At 60.7% G+C, this 14,418-nt stretch overlaps 1 protein-coding gene across 1 annotated transcript; it reads right to left on the reverse strand.

Moving 5' to 3' along the window:
* Nucleotides 1–436: 436 nt before the first annotated feature.
* On the reverse strand, nucleotides 437–7,046 carry LOC123350168 (leukocyte immunoglobulin-like receptor subfamily B member 2). Its single transcript, XM_044988601.1, has 7 exons — nucleotides 6,957–7,046; nucleotides 6,129–6,416; nucleotides 4,138–4,419; nucleotides 3,410–3,523; nucleotides 2,081–2,209; nucleotides 1,394–1,431; nucleotides 437–754 (listed from the first exon to the last, which is right to left on the reverse strand). Exons 1-7 carry the CDS (start codon nucleotides 7,030–7,032, stop codon nucleotides 512–514), a joined length of 1,170 nt encoding a protein of 389 aa, XP_044844536.1. The 5' UTR covers nucleotides 7,033–7,046; the 3' UTR covers nucleotides 437–511.
* Between the last annotated feature and the right edge of the window lie 7,372 nt (nucleotides 7,047–14,418).

The raw sequence follows: 14,418 nt of genomic DNA on the forward strand, positions 1-14,418 counted from the left end.
CCCCCTGACACTCACAGACGCTTGCGGCGTCCAGCGACAGAACTGGGCGCTGCAGGACGGAGGTTCCCAGGGGGGTGTCTGGGACCGGAGATCTCGGCCGGTGACATTTGGTTGCACAGTCCAAGCAGCGGCTGCCCAGAGTGCTCACTCCCGGAGCTGGGAGCCGCGCACACGCCAGAGGCCGTGCGGGAGCAGCCCGGGGGTGGGGGTCTCCCAGCGCAGCAGGGTGGGGCTGGCTCCCAGGGTGGAGGGCTGGAGTGACCGAGCAGCTCACCGGCCGGATAACACCAGGGGAAAGTCACAGGCTGGTTTGTGGTTCTGTGTTTATTACAGATCTGGAGATTAACAGGATGCAAGTAGCACAAACAGCTGCATCGGTGTGTCCCCTCCCCCGCCTGGTGCTGAGCCCCCCGGCCCCCTACTCGTGGGGCTGGGTGGGGCACCACCAGCTGGAGAGAGGGCTGTGGGGGGGCTATAAGCCGAGCCCGTTCTCTGGGGGAGAATCACTCTGTCACCCCCTGGTGGCCGATGCTTCTTGCCCCGTCTCTCCAGTGACTCCCCCTGGGTTCACGCTATGCCGGTGGGTGGGGGGCTCCCCTGCACTCCAGGGGCGCTGCCCGTGGGGCTCCTGGCTGACATCGATGGCAGCGTACAGGACGGGCTCGGGGGCAGGAGACGCCCCACCCCGCTTGGCCTGCAGCACCTGGCCATCCAGTTCCGTGTAGGTGAGTCCCTCGGGGTCGGGCTCCAGGGGCTGGGCGGGGAGAGAGACACTGTGAGTGTGTGTTTGTGCCAACACCAACACACACACACACACACACACCAGACAGTCCTGATCCCATTCCCAGCCACCAGGGGGCAGCGAGTCTCCCCCCAGTCTCCCCCCCACACCCTGCTGAACAGTTGCTCTGACACTCTCTGTCCTGTCCAGCAGGGGGCTCCTGAGAGCTGCTCTTTCCCCCCCCACCCCCAGGGAATCCAGTAACGCCCCCCGCCCCCATCACCCCCTCCAGCCCACAGAGCCCCATGGGGCAGAGATCAGGGAAATTCCCCCCCCCCCAGCACCTGCCCCCCATGGAATTGCGCTGACCCTCCCCAAATCTTACACAAATGCAAACGTTTGGAGGACAGTTTGGGGTGGAGGGGTCGAGGTGAGTTGGGGGGGGTGCAGGCTCAGGCTCTTATTCTCTGTTCTGGGTCTCCCGCCCCTCTCGGGGGGGAGCCCCATTGCTGATCCCCAGCTCCAGTGTCTGCCCTGAGGGGGACGGGAGTGGGGGGGAGGCAGATCATGGCTTTAGTGGGACCTGTGCAGGGCTGGATGGTGGGGAGGGGAGGCTGGATGGTCCATTGGTGCAGGGGGGGTGGGGGGGCTTGAGGAGTAGGGGGCACTTACCAGGACATCCAGCTGCTTCCGTTTACCTAGGAGGGCATCTGAGGAATAGAGACACCCCCCGGTGAGTGGCTGGACCCAGATCAGGGCCCTGGGCCCAGCCCCCCACCCCCCCCCAGAGCCCTTCGCAGACTGGCCTGCCTGCCCCGCAGCACACTGGGGTGGGGCAGGGTCACTAGGGGAAACTAAGGCACAAAGCGGGGAAGGGGTGTCCCCCAAAGGCACACAACGAATCAGGGCTGCACCCCATATCAGCATGCCCCCCCACCAGGGTGTGGCCTGCTCTGCCAGGGGGAGCCCCACCCCCCCCCAGATGCTGAGCCTGGATACCCTAGAGACAGGTCCCTGCCCCCTGCACCACAGCGCCCCCTAGTGAGCCCTTACCCCACCCTCTGCAGCACAGCCCCCCCTGCCCTTCTCCCTGCACCACAAAACACCCCCAACTGAGCCCCCTGCCCTGTTCCTTGCACCACAGCTCCCCCTACTGAGCCCCCACCCTCTTCAGCACAGCGCCCCCTAGTGCTGCCCAGGGGCTTTGGGGCCAGCCCTGACTGCCAGGGGAGACGCCCCCTGCTGGGCCCCTGCCCCACCCCCTGGGTTTCCTTCCCCGTCTCCCATCCAAGCCGTGACCCCTTCCCAGCCCGGCTTAGCAGCGGGTTTAACCCTTCCCTCGCTGGGCGGGACACTCACTTCCTCCGGTTCGTCTGTAGCGGAGGAAGGCCACGAGGAGGAGGAGGAGGAGGAGGCCGTCGGCTGCCGCGCTCACCCCGGCGATGACAGTGCAGGTCAGACCCGGTGCTGCGCTTGGTTCCGATCCACCTGGGAAGCAGCACCAGGCCGTGAGCATCTTGTTACCTGCTGCCCCAGCCCCTCCCTCTCAAGGACCCAGAGACCCACAGCAGAACATGCTATGAGGCTAGTGAGGGCGGCAGGAGCAGAGGGGATTCTGGGTAATAGTGGTTGGGGGTTCACTCCCAGTGGCAGAGGGCTGTACTGGGGTGGGGGCAGGGTGTGTGGGGCTGTACCTCAGGCCCCATGTACCCTGTGAAGCCAGCTGGGCCCAGATACTGCAGCACCCCTCCCCCCCAAAGTCATGCCCCTGTCCTGGGAATTTCTTCTGCATAGGAATCATATGGGTGGGGGGATGGCAGTGGGAGGAGGCTTCTGGCCGGGAAGGACACTTTGAGATCATTGGGAGAGCCATGCCCTGGTGAAGTGATCAGCAGCGGAAGACGTAAAGGTGCTGTCATTGTAACCACCATCAGTAGGTTCCAGAGTCAACAATATCTCACTCTGAATCAGTGGGTTCAAGTGTTAACACCACGTCTATCTGGACTGAGAGGTTCCAGGGTTAATGCCCCACTGGGCAGCACCCCGGCGAAGGGGGAGCCCTGCTTCTGAGCCATTCCACTCGGCTGTCTGCAGACTCAGGCAGACAGACGGGATACACGGGATCATTGTCCCCAGCTCTCCATCCCCAGGCTCCCAGGGGGATAAGCACCGAGCTGTGCCCCACACAGGTGGCTTTATGGTGCCGCTGGGCAGAATAGTACAGGGTTCAAAAGGGAGCTAGATAGAGCCATGGAGGATAGGTCCATCGATGGCTATTAGCCAGGCTGGGCAGGGATGGTGTCCCTCCCTCTGTTTGCCAGAAGCTGGAAATGGGCGACAGGGAATGGATCACTGGATGATTCCCTCTGGGGCACCTGGCACTGGCCACTGGCAGAGGACAGGACACTGGGCTTGATGGACCTTTGGTCTGACCCAGTCTGGCCGTTCTTATGTTGACTGTTTGTGGGGTCCCCGGGGTGGGGCTGTGCATTGGGGGAAGCTCTCCCAGGCCCTGCCCCCACCAAGCCAATCTGGCATCTGCCCAGTGACACCCCCCTCCCCCGCATATGAAATGAGGCTGTGGGGGAAGGGGTTCAAATGGGACATTCGCTGTGGGGATCTGCCCCCATCCCACCCCGCCAGCCCTTCGTGGCTCCCCCTGAGGGCGGCTCCTTGGGCAGCACAAACCTGTTTCTGGGGGGGTTGATGGTGATTTCCTGCCCTCAGTCCCTGTACCTGGCCCTGCGCTGTTTGGGCCGGTGGGAGCTGGTGTCGTTCCCGGCTGAGTCGGGTCGGTTCCCCCTGCGGGAATAGAACCAGCGTCTGTCAGGGGTGTGGCGCAGGGCTGAGAAAACTGGAGCCCTGGTGTCTGTGGTTAGTTATACAGGGAACCTCTTCTCCCTGCAACCGGCAATGGTGGCTCTTCCCCGGGCTGAGCCGGCGTCCCTGGGGAGAGGATGGGACCCAGGGATTCAGGCCGGCTCAGCGCCCCAGGATCCCAGAACGGGGAGGATCGGCCCAGCGAGACCCTGAGCGCAGATTCAGCCCCTGCCTGGCTCCACGGAAACCGGAACCAAAATAATTACTGGCTCGTTTTAATTACCAGGAGCCCCTGTTCTGGGCCAGCTCCCCCGTGTGCTCGGAGCTGTACGGACACACGACACAGAGATGGTCCCTGCCCCAGCCAGGTGCCAGTCACACCTGGAGTCACTGCGGAGCAGGTCTGGGTGCGGCTGTTCCTATTTGGGAGGAGGAACGTCCCTGTGTCTGTAGAGCTACAGGGGAGCTTGTCTGCCAACCGGGGCTGAATCAAACCAGGGGGCGCTAATACCGACAGCCCAGACTCGCTCTGAGACCGACTGAGCGCCCAGCTGGGTGTGAGGATGGGAGCAGGGACGCTGAGCCGGGCCCTTCACCTGCTACTACCAGCTCCACGGGGTCGCTGGGCTCCGACCAGACGGGCGGGTCCCACTTGGTGCTATATCGGCAGCTGTAGTTCCCTGCGTCTCCCTGGCTCACGCTGCGGATGGGAAACTCAGCCACGTCCCCCGTGGGGTCCATCGAGCGCCGTGCGTCCGGGTCTCCAGCTTTACTCAGAAGGACCCTCGCTCCCCGACACCGACACTCACACCGGATGGTCACGGCTCCCCCCGGGGTGACCAGACCACTGGGGCGCAGGGAGATGTTGGGTTTGGGCTCTGCAGGCAGGAGGAGACAGGCCGTGAGACACAGACCCCAGCACGGTCACTGCGCCCCGTCCCCACAACCTGGCCCCAGTGATGAGGCTGATACAGGGGCCTTCAGGGAGAGTCTCCTGGATGCTTTTCCCCTGAATCCAAGACCGAGAGAGCTGGGCTAGTGACACAAGAGACACGGGGTCCCCCACCCCTCAGCAGGGCAACGGCGCGGATCCATCTGCCAGGAGCCCAGGGAGGGGTGGCTGGGGCAGGGCAAGGAGAGGCCGAGGGGACCTAGAGGCCAATTGCGTTTTAGCTCCATCGGCTGGGGAAGGAGAAATCAGTTCAGTGGGGAATGATCACAAGTGAATCAGAGTTCGCTGGTGTGGCAGGAACTGCTGGGGAGGGTCACACTGGGAACTATTGCTGAGCTGCCTGACCAGTAACTGCCACTGGCTGAATTAAACCCACTTCATGGGCAACAATTTACATTCATGGAGCCCCAGGAGCTGGAATTGGAACGTCCCAGGCACTAGGCCAGAACACACCGCGCTACGGACCCGTCGCGGCTTCTCTGTCCCTAGGCTGGTTTGTTGTGTCTTGAGCCCTCCCCTTGCGCCGTCTCTGTTTGCTGCTCTGAGCTCCAGCTCAGACACCTGCAGCGATTTCTCCAGGCAATGGGTCGGCTTCTCAATTTTTCATGTTTCACTGCCTGGTTCCTCCTTTAACTTTCCCCCTCCTGCCTCTGTCTTTCCTCTCTCTGCCTCCCCCTGTTCCTGCCATCTCTGCCCCTTCCCAACAGGACTGTCTCCCTGTCAGCTCTGTGCCTGGCCCCTTCGATGACACAGCTCGGCCACCGGGTCCCTTTCCACTGGCTCCCCATTCACAGCGTCCCTGCGTTTCTGGTGCCGGTTGGTACCTCGCTGGCTGCTGGTGTCTCTCTCCCGGCACTGGGCAGCCTCCCTCCAAACTCTACCAGCTGTTTCCACCAGCAGCGCTGAGGCGGGGGAGGAGCTGCTGGCTGCTGTCCCCTGCTGGTTTCTTTCTTTCTCTCCCCAGCACAAAAGAATCCCACCTCAGGCTCGAGCTCCCCCCACTTCCCCTGCCCGGGAATCCTTGGGGGTCTCCCCACAGCTGTTGTTTCCAGGCTGCTTCTGAGCAGCCAACGTGTGCAGCTCCCACTGCTCTGTAACCCGACAGCCCCCAGCCCAGGTGGGCATCACACAGCCGGCCCTGGAAGGCAGTCGCAGGCTGGGGGCGGGGGCGGCTGGGCAGCCCCTGGGCCCAACTCCTCTGTGCATCCCCAGAGCCGGGGCAGCCAGGGGAACATCCCCCTAGGGGCAGGGATCCTCTCCCCCTCAGCATCAAACCTCCAGTGGCTGCTGCTGCCCCCTTGCTGTGGAACTCACCAGTGATTCTGTCCTTGCCCCCCAGCCGGGCATCCCCTCTCCTGGGGCTCAGGGCAGAGCCTGGCTCTGAGCGTCCCATTGGCACAGAGACCCCTGATCAGGGGCGTGCACAGGAATAAGAATGTGGCCATTTTGGGAGGGGAACTTTGTGTGCCCCCCACAGCCAGAGGAGCTGGCTCTGCTCCCGGAGGAGTTCTGTGCTCTGGCCCCACTGATTCAGGGGGGCCCTGCACCTGCTTTACCCCCTTGCACATGCCCCTGCCCCTGAGGGTCTGGCTGGGTGTGGGGCTGGGAGTGGGGATACTGAGCCAGGCCCCTCACCTGCTACCACCAGCTCCACGGGGTCGCTGGGATGTGACCAGATGAACAGGTACCATTTGTCGTGATAATAGCAGCGGTAGCTCCCCGCGTCTCTCCGGCTCACATTGCGAATGGGAAACTCAGCCAGGTCCCCAGCCGGCTCCACGTCCTGCAGCATGTTTGGGTTTCCATCTTTGTACAGAAGGAATCTCATGTGGTGCCGACCCCAACACCGGACAGTTACGGCTCCCCCCAGAGCGACCCCTGTGCTAGGGCGCAGGGAGATGGAGGGTTTGGGGTAGCTGGGCTCTGCAATGAGAAGGAAACAGGTCATGAGACAGACCCTGGCACAGTCACTGCACCCCGTCCTTGCCGCACGGTCCCAGAGACGGGGCCCCTGGGAGAAAACCCAGCCAGAGGAACCTCTCCGACATCCCAGAGATTCCTGGGAGCTACATCAGAAACTGCTTAATATCTGGAGCACCCCTCCACACCCGTCTATCTATTTAATGGGGCCTCACATCCTGGGAGCCAGTACTCCTGGGTTCTCTCCCTGACCCTGGGAGGGGAGTGGGGTCTAGTGGTTAGACTGGGAGAGGGCTGGGAGTCAGAGGTCCTGGGTGGTGCACAAACATGCTGAGTAAAAGCGCCGGCCCGAAAGCCAAGTCCTGGTGATCTAACCAGACACAAGGTTCAGGAGGGATGATTATGTCCCATTTATACAAGGGGAAATGGAGGCAAAAGCAGGTTAAGTGACATCCCAAGGAGTGTCCCATCTGCCCAGAGACCCTCATAATGGTCTGGCTGGGTGTGGGGCTGGGAGTGGGGACGCCGATCTGGGCCCCTCACCTACTACAATGATCCGCACAATGTCGCTGGGATCCGACCAGTTGGGCGGCTCCGATCTGGAGCGAGATCGGCACATGTAGACCCCTCCGTCTTCCCGTCTGGCGCTGGGGATGGTGAATTCACCCCCGTCCCCAGCAGCATCCAGCTCCTGGATTTCAATTCCACCTTTATACAGAAATAACCTCCTGGCCCCGCACCGACACTGACAGCGGATGGTGACGGCTCCCCCCAGGGCGATCACCCCGCTGGGGCTGACGGAGGTGGAGGGTCCGGGCACAGGGAGCTCTGCGTTCACACACAAACAGGAGTGAGATGGGGAGGCACAAACTCCTCCTCGTGTGTCTGTAACCTGCCTTTAGCGCCCGGCTCCAGGGACAGTGCCAGGGCTAACAGACACCTCACTGCATCCACAGGGAACCTGTGGGCTGGGTTCTGATCTCAGACCCCAGGGTCAATCCGGAGTCACCCTTGATTGCACTGGGAGCAGGGCCGGGTTCTGATCTCAGCCCACCAGTAGGGTGACCATATTTCCCTATGCTGAATATGGGACACCTGGTAAAATTATTCATATTCAAACAAGTTCAACGGCAACCAATGAGAACTACGCAGTACAAAGACTCAAATTAACATCATGTTAACTGGGTCCCTGTTAGCTGCATTCTTTTTATTTACCTTCTTTTCTGTGAGGCTTTAGGGTTCACATGGGGAGGGGTGACACACCCACCCCTAGTCCCCACCCCCAGGGAGAGGTTGCACTCTCTCTCTCTCTGCCCCCCATAGTCCTCTTTCACACAGGGGGGTGACATACCGACCCGAATCTCCCTGTCCAGTGCTCTCCGCCCTCCATGCCTGACTGGGCCATCAGGGATGGACCTGCCTCTGCTAGTACCTGGTGCCATGTTGTCCCGAGGCAACACTTGGGGAGCAGGGAGAGACCCAGGGCCCCACGCCCACCATCCCCAGATTTCTGCCAGGGTTCACACCAGAATGTGGCCAGCAGCATCCCGGGAGCTGCTTCCAGCCACCGGGGAGGAGCAGGGGAGAGTACAGGAGGAAGGGATGACCTGGCCCGTGTCTTTGCAGAGCTCATCTCTCCCCCCTCTCCCCCGTGGCTGGAAGCAGCTTGTCCCTTCCTGCCCGCACAGTGTGGAAAGGCAGCGAACGCCCCCAGGCTGCTGCTGGCCACCCACATAACCCAGCCGCCTCCTGGCCCCCAGCTACAGCGCGGGCAGGAAGGGGTTAAGCCCTAAGGCTGCATTGTGCCCCAGGGCCCAGGGAACCTGCCTGCAGGGGCCTCAGTGAGCCCGGCCAGAGAGGGGGCTCAGCAGGGGAGGGTGCCAGGGGACGGAGCAGCCCCACACTCCCTGGGGGCAGGATTCAGGGCGAGGGGGTGGGGGGCAAAGAGGGTGCTAAGCCCCTGCCCATGGGGCCTGCGGTGGACCCTGCAGGTTCAGGGTAGGAACAGGCTGGAAATCGCTCCCCTGCACCTCCCCGTCCTGAACACTAAAGTTTCCCCTGCCCCACAAATACTCACGTCCAGACACCCCGCTCTGCCCGGCCAGCCAGCAACCTGGAAAGGAGACGGCTCGTTAGGGACCAGATCCTAGAGTGACTCAATACAACACCCTGGTCTCAGATCCCCCTGCCCCATGGGCATATGCCCTGGTCTCTGATCCTACTCCTCACCCGCCCACCCCATAGTGCGTACGCCCTGGTCTGAGATTCAGCCCCATGGACAGACGCTCTGGCTGTCTCTGATACTCACCAAGGAAAAGGATCATGAGAGCAGACGCCATAATGGGGGCCGCAAGGGGCCCCTCAGCACTGCCTCCACCACCCACCGGTGCCCAGCTCCACCGAGCCCCAAATAAGAAAGTCAGCTGGTGGCTCCAGCTACAGGAAGTCGACGATGTCTCATCTCTTCCTCTGCCCACCACACCTTGTCTCTAATCTGCAGGCGAAATCTAGTGCGGTCAAAGTAAGCAGAGGGCTTTGCAAAACCCAGGGACCGGCAGCCTGGCCAGGTGTCTTGCAGCTCACAGCTTGTCTGTGTCTCTGTCTGTGGAGAGGGGGAAACGGGTCACCCTCAACGTACCCTGCTGCCTTGAGGACGGTGTATGAGGCTAAGACTCAGGCAACCACAGGATCTGGTCTTCAATCTTCTGCTGACCACAATTGCCATAAAAATTCCATCCCCTTTTCATTCTGGGTTCAAGACCGGCGGGTGACCCACGTAGGGAAAGTTACTAGGTGATTACGCAATTAAAGGCCTGCGTCGTACTAGACCTGCATGATGAGGAGAATTGAGGTCATTCAGGAAACCATAACAGACCCCCCCCCACACACACACACGCACACCCCACCGGCTTTGCTGCATTCTGAGTTCAAAGCTGGCTGGTGACCCATGTAGGTCAAATTAATACGTGATTGTGCAATTAAAGGGGGCAGAGTTAAGGAAAACTTAACTGCGGCATTTCCTGGTGCTGGAGGGTTTCACTCTGCAGCCTTCCCACTCAGCATGCCAACCTGCCCACCTGTGACACGAGCCGTGGCACCGAGTGAGGAGCGGGTGCGATGGGGGACGCCTGGGTTTGCTGCCCCTTGCGCCATAGCTGAGCGGTGCTGGCAGCTTTACACTGTAACGCCTGGTTCTAAGGGGCTTTCCTCAGCATGTGAATTAAATCAACCAGGTTCAAAAGAAAATCAGAAAAACAGAAATTCCATCCTAGGCCCCCGATGGGTCACCAGCCGGGAGAGACCCAGGGACCTTCTAATGTCCCAGCAGAGACCCTGCCCCGAGCTGGAGGAGACACTGTCAGTGGTTATGTGGCCAGGCCCCTAGAGAGGGACGTGACACAGGCTTTGTTTATACGCCATTGGCTAGGAATGTGTGTAAGGTGCCAGCAGACAGTGAGCTGGGAGGTGCTGCCTGCAGCAGGTCCGTGTTCTGGACCCCGGCTGCTGGCCTGAGTTTCTCCATCCCTTGGCACTAAAACATCGTCTTGTTTTCACAGCCGTGGCCGGTCTCCCGGTTTCTACACTGGGCCCTGTCGGCAGGGCATTGCACCGCCCGGCACAGCACCTTCCCCAGCTCACACCGCGGCGGGAAAGCGAGGAAGGGGGCCAGGGACGGGCCAAATCGGAGCATCTGCCACCCAGCTCCACGCCACCTAGAGCAAGTGAGTGGCACGTAGCCCGTCCTCAGGGGCCTCCCTGTTCTGCCTGGGGAGGGGCAGAAATGGGGGAATCTCCTCCTCCCAGGGAGACGAGTGTAACCCTTCTGCCAGGCTGAATTGATAGCAGCAAGGGCCGGGTTCAATACATGGGGGTCCCTTCCCCACAACGTAATGCAAAACCAGCTCGAGCCCCCACCCAGTGACCTGGGAAAATCTTACACTCACCCCTGGGCGCCTCGAGGAGGCAATACTTCCCCTCTCGCAAGCACAGAGTCTTGGTGTAACAGAAAAGGTTTAATTACATGAGATAAACAACAAGCATTAAATTGGGAAAATACCTCAACTAGAGTTCATAGGTCAAACCGTGAACAAAGACCCACCCCAGCAAATTGGGCCATGTCCTTCTCTCTGGGCCATTGAGTCCAGCAACCTCCAAATCACCCACAGTCCCCAAAGTCCCACAATCAAAAGTCTCTGTCCCGGGTCAGTGCAGCCCCAGAGTTCAAGAGTCTCTCTGCAGAGGTCCCCCTCCCCAGCCTGGGTAGAAAGGGGCACCTTACGTGGCTTCGGGGCCAACTGCCCTGCCTCTTCGTGGGGTTCTGCTTCCACTAGTCGTCCCCGCAAACAGCTCAGCTCCGCTGGCTCTGTGGGCTGCTCCACTCTGCCAGCTGCTCTGGTCCACCAGCTGTCCTGTGATCTGCTCCGGCCGTCCTCGCGAGCTGCTTGGCTCCACTCACCCAGTGGCTGCACAAACTGCTCCACTCCGCTCTGCCAGCTGCTCTGCTCCACGGTATTGCTTCAGGCTCCCCCACTCATTAGCACAGTGCTCAGTGCTCTCAGCTCAGCAAGTCCAGCTCTTCAGTGATTTCAGCTCTTAGTGAGTCCAGCTCATAGTAGGGGAGCCCCAGTGCCAGTGAGTTCAGCTCAGTAACCTGTATCTAGATTCTTAAGGGAATCAAACATTAACGCTGACATTCCACAGTGGAGAGAGGCACAGGTGGAACTGGTGCTTCTGGCTCACACAAGGAGCCTATACCACCAAGTACAGATCTCTGTCCCCAGCCTCTCTCCTTTCAATGGGTTTTGGAACCCATGTCCCCCGTCTAGCAAGCGCTATCCAGCTGACAATGAAACCACCCATCACAAGACAATTTTGTAGTTCCCCATTTACCCAATCACGGTGACAACATTTCATTCGTCCTGCCCCAATAACAAAGAAATTGGGGATCCCACAGCTGTGAAAATAGCCATCCCAGGCTGCTGTTAACTATACTAATTGGAGTGGGAGTGCCAATGCAAATAATTGAAATACCAATGCGAATACTTGAAACTTCTTTCTGCACTCCCCATAATTTACCACCAGATGTCAGGATAGAGCTCATCCTGACTCTGCTTACACGAGATTTGCCAACAGCCCCCTGCAGCCCTTCGCTCTGGGCCCGGGCAGCACGTTTCCTGCCGGGTGTTCTCCAGAGCCGTCTCCAGTGTGGGGGAAATGTCCCAGCAATGGGGCTCCCGGCCTCCCCCTGTAGGAGACTCTGGGGGAGCCAGACCCTGTCAGTTGCTGAACACCCAGAATCCCAATCAATGAAATCAGTGAGAACTCGGGGGGCTCAGGCCCCCTGTGACTGGGACCTTGTGAACTTTAGCGGGGGGTTCCCAGGACAGGCTCAGCCTCCTTCCCGGGTCCTGTTCTTTCTCCAGCCTGGCAGGGAGTGCGGCCTGGGGGGGGGGGAGCTGCTGGTCTAAACTCACTGCAAACACCACTGCTCTGACAGGGTGAGACTCCCCCCGTGTCCCGGTGCCTCAGTGGGGAGGGGGAGCGTTGGGAGCAGCCTGTCCTGGGAGCTCCTGCCTGTGTGTGTAGACTGCAGTTCCTGGGCCCCAGGGTGGGGCGTGTGTGGGGGGGGAGTTGCCCCAGCGGAGGGGGGGGAGCAGGGAGGCCTGTTAGTGAAAGGCTGCCTTGACCCCACACTCCTGGCTGCTCCCCGCTCAGTCCCAGGCTGGAGAGGCTCAGGCGGATGCTGCGGAAGGAGGCTGTGAAGGTGGCTCCAGGGCCCGTGGGAAGCCACTGCCGGCTGCCCCAGGAGGAGAGCGGCCCCCCTGTCCCTGCTGGGGGGATGCAGGCTCTGGCCTGGCCAAGAGGGGGAAGTGCCTGGTGCTCTGCAGGAGGGAGACACCAGCTCCCAGAGCAGGGCCCTGAGGCACCTTCCGGGCCAACATGGAGGTGGCCCAGGGTGCAGCTGTGCGGGAGGGACCCAGAACAGGGCGGGAGCCGGGCACGGCGGCCCTGGGGCTTCCTCTCCAGGAAGCAGAGGAGCCAGGAGCCCAGCCCCAGGGCCCAGCAGGGGCCACCCCCTGCCTGGCCCCTGGAGAGCCCCCAGCCTGCCCAGAGCAGCAGAACTGGGCACTGCAGGATGGAGGTTCCCGGGGGGTGTCTGGGACCGGAGATATCGGCCGGTGACATTTGGTTGCACAGTCCAAGCAGCGGCTGCCCAGAGCGCTCACTCCCGGAGCTGGGATCCGCTCACACGCCAGAGACCGTGCGGGAGCAGCCCGGGGGTGGGGGTCTCCCAGCGCAGCAGGGTGGGGCTGGCTCCCAGGGTCGAGGGCTGGAGTGACCGAGCAGCTCACCGGCCGGGTAACACCAGGGGAACGTCACAGGCTGGTTTGTGGTTCTGTGTTTATTACAAATCTCGAGATTAACAGGATACAAAATAACACAAACAGCTGCCTCCGCAAATCCCCTCCCCCTCCCGGTGCTGAGCCCTCCTGGCCCCACACCCGTGGGGCCGGGTGGGGTAGCACCAGCTGGAGGGGGGGTTATGGGGGGGCTATAAGCCGAGCCCGTTCTCTGGGGGGGAATCACTGTGTCACCCCCTGGTGAGGGGCTGGGCCCAGATCCAAGCCGTGACCCCTTCCCAGCCCGGCTTAGCAGCAGGTTTAACCCTTCCCTCGCTGGGCGGGGCACTCACCTCCTCGGGTTCTTCTGTAGCGGACGAAGGCCACGAGGAGGAGGAGGAGGAGGCTGGTGGCCGCCGCGCTCACCCCGGCGATGATGTTGCGGGTCAGACCCGGTGCTGGGCTTGGTTCTGATCCCCCTGGGAAGCAGCACCAGGCTGTGAGCGGCTGGTTCGTTACCTGCTGCCCCAGCCCCTCCCGCTCGAGGACCCAGGGACCCACAGCAGAACAGTCTATGGGGCTAGTGGGGAGGGGCAGGAGCAGAGGGGATTCTGGGTAATAGTGGTCGAGGGTTCGCTCCCAGTGGCAGAGGGCTGTACTGGGGTGGGGGCAGGGTGTGTGGGGCTGTACCTCAGTCCCCATGCCTGTGAAGCCAGCTAGGCCCAGATCCTGCAAGCCCCTCCCCCCACCAGGTCCTGCCTGTGTCCTGGGAATTTCTCAGCAGCTTCAGCTCACTTCTGTGTAGGAATCATATGGGTGGGGGAATGGCAGCGGGAGGGGAGGGCACTTTGAGATCATTGGGAGAGCCATGCCCTGCTGAAGTGATCAGCAGCGGAAGAGGTAACGGTGCTGTCATCGCAACCGCCATCATTAGGTTCCAGAGTCAAAAATATCTCACAATGTGCCATCTGTCCACTGACAACCCCCGCCTCCCGCATAAGAAATTAGGCGGGGGGGGTTCAGATGGGGCATTCGTGGTAGGGATCTGCCCCCATCGCACCCAGCCAGCCCTTTGTGGCTGTCCCTGTGGGTGGGTCCATGGGCAGCACAAAGCTTTTTCTGGGGGGGGGCTTGATGGTGATTTCCTGCCCTCAGTCCCTGTACCTGACCCCGCGCTGCCTGGGCGGGTGGGAGCTGGTGTCGTTCCCGGCTGAGTCAGGTCGGATCCCCCTGCAAGACTAGAACCAGCGTCTGTCAGGGGAGGGGCGCGGGGGTGAGAAAGCTGGAGCCCTGGTGTCTGTGGTTAGTTATACAGGGAACCTCTCCTCCCCTCAACCGGCAATGGCGGCCCTTCCCCTGGCTGAGCCGGCGTCCTTGGGGAGAGGACGGGACCCAGGGATTCAGAATGGGTGTAGAGAAATCTCTGTATTAACTATCTCTATAAATCTTTATGACGTTGCATTGTGTTATTTTGTATTAAGTATCTTTCTGTATTAAGTATCTTTATGACATTGCATCTTGCATGATGCTATTTTGTATTTCATATGACTTGGCATTGGGCCTCTCTATTTTCATACAACTTTGTATTAGATCCCTATATAGAAAATTGGTAGGAAACTTTGTATCAAATGTTATAGCCCCTAAGGATAGTATAGTTAAAGTAA

This window comes from Mauremys mutica, chromosome 15 (genome assembly GCF_020497125.1).
Source record: "Mauremys mutica isolate MM-2020 ecotype Southern chromosome 15, ASM2049712v1, whole genome shotgun sequence".
NCBI lineage: Eukaryota > Metazoa > Chordata > Testudines > Geoemydidae > Mauremys > Mauremys mutica.